Source organism: Cannabis sativa, chromosome 9 (genome assembly GCF_029168945.1).
Source record: "Cannabis sativa cultivar Pink pepper isolate KNU-18-1 chromosome 9, ASM2916894v1, whole genome shotgun sequence".
NCBI lineage: Eukaryota > Viridiplantae > Streptophyta > Magnoliopsida > Rosales > Cannabaceae > Cannabis > Cannabis sativa.
The window spans coordinates 24,240,300-24,246,551 of record NC_083609.1 but is presented as its reverse complement, the minus strand read 5'-3'; the positions used below and the strand labels follow the sequence as shown (position 1 = coordinate 24,246,551).

Below are 6,252 nucleotides of genomic sequence, written 5' to 3'. Positions count from 1 at the left end.
GTCCACAAGTGCCATCAGATGGTAGAAGCAGAACTCATGTGTGATTTATTATTATTTAGTTCTCTAAATTATATATTTAATGTTTTGATATATGCAAACTTTTATTTATATCTATTTGTAAAATTTATGCTAATTAAAGTACTTATTATGGATCTTGTGCGACTCTGTGCGACTATGTGCGACCAAATATATTTCAAAGTATATCCTAATATGTGTTTATGCGACCCTGTGTGACTATGTGCGATCATAGTATATTTAAAACTGTCTTCTAATATTGGTCTGTGCGACCCTGTGTGACCATGTGCGACCATAGTATATTTAAAACTTTATTCTGATATTGGTCTATGCGACCATAGTATATTTCAAATATATCCTAATATTGGTCTATGCGACCCTGTGCGACCAAATGCGACTATGTGTGACCATAGTATATTTCAAATATATCCTAATATTGGTCTATGTGACCCTGTGCGACTATGTACGACCATAGTATATTTCAAAATATATCCTAATATTGGTCTATGCGATTATGTACGACCATAGTATATTTCAATATAATCATTTAATACATTATATATATGACAATAAATAATTTAACTATATTTTCTAAGTTATTTCATTAAGTATGTATGCGTATAATCATTTAGTATAATTTATAAATACAATTATAGTATGTTATATAATTGTATAAGTCTATGTGATTATTTAATTAGATTATATATGAGATTCAATATATAAATTAAATTATTTTAAAAATATGTATGTATAATCATTTAAGTATAATCTATAGATTATAAATAAAGTATATTTTATAATTGTATAGTGATTCACCATTAAAGTATATTGTATAAGTCTAAATGACTATTTAATTACATTATATATATGAGATTCAATATATAAATAAAATTATTTTATAAAATATGTATGCATAACCATTTAAGTATAATCTATAGATTATAATTAAGGTATGTTTTATAATTGTATAGGGATTTCACCATTAAAGTGCATTGTATAAGTCTTGGTAACTATATAGTTACATATTTTAAATAACTCAATCATTGAATTAAATGGTATAAGTTAATTTTTAACTATTTAAAGAATTAGAGTACACAATGTACAAGTATAAATTCAAGGTTGTTCATGGTCGTTAAGAGCAAAGTTATGTTTTTAACGAAGAACATAAAAAACCATGATGGTCGCATAGTATAAATTCAAGGTCATTTATGGTCGTTCAGAGCAAATTCAAGTTCTTTAAAATTTGTTTAAGAACATAAAAGACCATAATGGTCGCATAGTGTAAATTCAAGGTCGTTTATGGTCGTTCAGAGCAAATTTAAGTTCTTTAAAGTTTGTTGAAGGACATAAAAGACCATAATAGTCGCAGAGTGTAAATTCAAGGTCGTTTATGGTCGTTCAGAGCAAATTTAAGTTCTTTAAAGTTTGTTGAAGAACATAAAAGACCATGATGGTCGCATAGTATAAATTCAAGGTCATTTATGGTCGTTCATAGTAAATTCAAGTTCTTTAAAGTTTGTTGAAGAACATAAAAGACCATGATGGTCGCATAGTATAAATTCAATGTCGTTTGCGGTCGTTCAGAGTAAATTCAAGTTTATCCACAAAATTACAAAATTCAGAATTATAAGTAAGGACATAGTTAATTAAGGATCTGCACTACCCACATATAATTGAACTTCATATGCCTTCCTGAATGTATCTATGTTGTCGTCGTTGAGCAACATTGTAGCTGACTTGTTGCACTTACCAGCAATGTGCATTTCCATTGTCTTAAGCATGAATATACAACAATCTCCGCCATAAAGACAAATTCAACTATGTTAGCATTAATATTAACAGTTTGGATTTAAAGATAGACATATTAAATAAAACTTATGTTCTCTTGTTCAGAGGAAGAGTATTAGCAGGAGCTACTTTTATACTCATGAGATCACTACACTGATGATGGAGGCTCTTAATATTATGAAACTTATCCATTCTTTTCCTAAATAAATAGGTAATGTCATCTACATGCTGCCAAAAAATTATTTTCTCATTGTTAGTTATGATGATAATATGATATAATTATTATGATTTATTTGAATGATAAAGCTTACCTCACTATCAATATATCGTTGCTTTGCCAACAATATCTCAAGAGACGTCCCAATTGGGAGTAATGTTTAAAAAAATCCGGGTCAAACTTTGTGAGCCAATTCTTTATTTGGCCTATTACACTTAGCGGGGATTTGATGGTAACTTTAGATTTTGCAGTTGTATTAGTAGTAATGGCACGAGGTATACATGGAAGCTCTGTTGTTAATATAGTTTTGGGCATCTACAATAATAATGTGTGAAATGAATAAAAAATATATAAACGAGAAGAACATAAATATAAAAAGTATAAAAAGAATTATAAATTTAACTAAATGAATAAGGTCACACGTGGTATGAAAATAGACAGTGCGACCATGTGCGACCGTGTGCGACCTTAGTGGTCGTTTATGGTTGTTCAAAGAAAATTCAAGTTACATAGTGTAAATTCAAGGTCGTTCATAGTCGTTCAGAGCAAATTAAAGTTCTTTAAAATTGGTTGAAGAACATAAAAGACCATTATGGTCGCATAGTGTAATTCAAGATCGTTTATGATCGTTTAGATCAAATTCAAGTTCTTTAAAATTGGCTAAAGACCATAAAAGACCATGATGGTCGCATAATATAAATTCAAGGTCGTTTATGGTCGTTCAGAGCAAATTCAAGTTCTTTAAAAAATTAGTTGAAGGACATAAAAGACTATTATGGTCGCATAGTGTAAATTCAAGATCGTTTATGGTCGTTCAGATCAAATTCAAGTTCTTTAAAATTGGTTGAAGACCATAAAAGACCATGATGGTCGCTTAATGTAAATTCAAGGTCGTTTATGGTCGTTCTGATTAAATTTAAGTTTTTTAAATGGTTGAAAAACATAAAAGACCATGATGGTCGCATAATGTAAATTTAAGGTTGTTTATGGTCGTTCAGAGAAAATTCAAGTTCTTTAAAGTTAGTTAAAGAACATAAAAGACCATGATGGTCGCATAGTGTAAATTTAAGGTCGTTTATGGTTATTCAGAGCAAATTCAAAGTCTTTTATCCATAAATTACAAAAATCAAAATTATAACACAAAAGACTGTAATAAAATATATATGTTACCTATTCATGTTCATTGGGTGGTGTAAGTATTGTGGTTGATGCATCACTTGTTGATTCCATTATAATTCTGAATGATTAGTTTTTGCAATAAGAGATTGAGAGAAGAAAAATATTAATGGCTACAACTGAAAAAAAAAATTAAAGAAAAGAAACAAAATGAGAAGAGACAAGAAAATTATTAAGGTTTACCTTTGTTAGAATGAATTTCAAATTCTTTTGTGTATGACAGCCACCACTTGCCACCATTCATAAATAATGCGTGGTCTTTTTGGTCTTACCAGCAAGAAGAAGAAAAAGGATAAGAAGAGGAAGAGAAGAAGAAGAATGGTTCACTTGTGAGCATTCATGGTCTTTTTAGTCTTATTAGCAGGAAGAAGGAGTGACTTGTGTGAGGAGAAGAGGAGAAGAAGAACAAAAAGAAAGAGGAGACTGTAAAAAAAAGTTAGGGTTAGTATCTTGTTTTATGAGATTTTAATTAATTTTGTTTAATATTAAATTAATTTTTTAAATGTTAAGTGTAAAATAAAAATAATAATAATAAAAAAAGAGTCTATTTTGCTAATTTCACTTTGTTAAAAAGTCTATTTTGACAAATTTTACAAGAGACATTGCTAAAAGGCTAATTATGATTTTTGTCTCCTGAACTTTGACATGTACCAAATTATGTCCCCTGAACTTTTAAGGCCATTGAAAATGCCCCCTGAACTATTGAGATTGTTGGATTTAAGGACTTTTGTCTAATTTTATTCAATTTTACTATTTCAATGATTGTTTATGAACTAAACCATGTTCCCCAGACTTTGATATCTACCAAATCATGTCCTTCGAACTTTGACATGTACTAAATTATGTCCCATGAACTTTCATCCATGTTAGACTTTTTTACTAAAATTAGAAAAAAATCCTTAAATCCAACAATCTCAATAGTTCAGGAGGCATTTTTAATGACCTTAACAGTTCAGGGGGCATGATTTGGTACATATCGAAATTCAGGGGGCAAAAATCCTAATTAGCCTTGCTAAAAATATAAAAACAGAAGTGGCTCATGTTTCCACATTTGTAATGACAGACAGAGTAGAACCAAAACAAAAGAGGAAAAAAAAGAAAAAAACTATTGTTTTCTAAAATTTATAGCATCTTGTTCATTGTTCACAGAAAATAATAAAAAAAAATGTATAGCTTCTTATCAAGCACTTGGTGGCTTTACAATTATTAACCAAGGCCAGAGCTTGGAATCAATTTACACTCTATGTTTTCCCTCTTATATTTTGTCAGAAAACCTTGGACAATTTGGTTCACAACAATAATCGAAAAGTGCTTAATCAATAAGGCACGCTTTTCTTTCTTTCTTTTTTTTTTGATTAACATCAATAAGGCATGTTGATGATCATTATGGAATATGGAGATTTACACAAAACTAAGACCGGGTGACTTCTTTACTCCTCTCTTATTCATGGCTTCTCTCATCCTTCTTGCTTCTTCCCACTGCTCGAAAGTAGCATAAGCATTTGACAAGCCTACATATCTACCATCATGATCTGGCTCTGCCTCTATAAGCTTTCTACCAACTATTTCTGCAAGATCTAGTCTTCCATGGTTTATACACCCACTCAAAAGAGCACCCAGTATTTCAGCAATAGGCTTCATCGGCATGTCAAAGACAAGTTGAAATGCCTCATCAACATGTCCTGCGCGTGATAAAACATCCACCATACAAGCATAGTGCTCACTCTTGGGTGTCATACCATTTTTGCTAAGACATTCAAAAAAATACCAAGCTTCCTTTACTAATCCTCCATGACTACAAGCACTCAGCAAACACAAATACGTAATCTCATCCGGGACAATTGGAACCATTGCCATTTCCTTAAACAGATCAAGTGACTCTTTTACCAAACCATGTGTGGCTAATCCTCTAATCATTGTATTCCAAATCAAAACATCAGTTTTTCTCATTGTTCCTCCAAGAAACAATTCTAAAGCATCATCTATTGCCCCACACTTTGCATACATATCCACAAGTGATGTTCTCAGCACCAAAGTAAGAGGCAATTCATTCTCAACTATATAATTATGCATCAACCTCCCATTCTCAAGTTCACCTAAGTGGGCAATAGCACTCAAAACACTCACCATTGTCACCTCATTTCCTTTAATTCCCACATTCTGCATTCTCTTGAATAAGGTCAAAGCCTCCAAATACTCTCCATTTTTAACATACCCATCAATCAAACAACTCCAAGACACAACATCCCTGTCCGGCATCAGCTCAAACACATGTCTTGCCGAATTCATATCCCTACATTTTGCATACCCATCTAACATGGCAGTCCAGGAAACGAAGTTCCTCCGAGTCAAATTATCAAACACCTTGCGTGCACATCCAATACAATTGCAACTAGCATACATATGAATGAAGGTGTTTTGGATAAAAATATCAGACTCATAGCCATGTTTGGCAACCAAAGCATGCACTGTCTCTCCAAGCTCTCTCTTCAACAGGGAAGACGAGGCCTTGGTAAGAAAAAGATAAGTAAATTGGTCTGGCTTGATCCCATCTCGTAACATTTGGACAAAAGCTGAAACCGAACGGTTGGGATTTGGGCTCTTGGAGTAGCCTCGTATTACTATGTTCCAATGAAAAGTGGTTGGATTGGAGAGGTGGGACAGAATTCGAAAGGAATAATCGACATTGCCCAGATGGGATAAGGCCAAGAAAGAAAGGATTCTGGAGGCGAGGGAATCATGCTGGTGGAGTCCATGAGTGAGTAGAAGAGTTTGAATCTGCTTAAGCTGGGCCACTGATTTGCATTTGTCAAGAAGAGGAATTAGGATTTGGGATAAGCTTGAGTTTTGTATGGGTAATGTTGCTTTTAACATTTAAAGACTTGTGGAGAAAAAGCTAGGAGAGATTGATCATTCTCCAAACCAAAGGAAGATTGAGTAAGTTATAAACCATTTCTTAATAAAGCCACTAATGCTAGTTAAGTGGTGAAGGAGGAATAGGAAAAAGGAGAGATCATGGATTCGAACCAAAATGTTTAAACTATAAACTATTAATT

At 32.3% G+C, this 6,252-nt stretch overlaps 1 protein-coding gene across 1 annotated transcript; it reads right to left on the bottom strand.

Moving 5' to 3' along the window:
• Positions 1–4,526: 4,526 nt before the first annotated feature.
• On the bottom strand, positions 4,527–6,184 carry LOC115721933 (pentatricopeptide repeat-containing protein At5g08305). Its single transcript, XM_030651038.2, has one exon. The coding sequence runs from the start codon at positions 6,068–6,070 to the stop codon at positions 4,598–4,600; it is 1,473 nt and encodes a 490-aa protein (XP_030506898.2). The 5' UTR covers positions 6,071–6,184; the 3' UTR covers positions 4,527–4,597.
• Between the last annotated feature and the right edge of the window lie 68 nt (positions 6,185–6,252).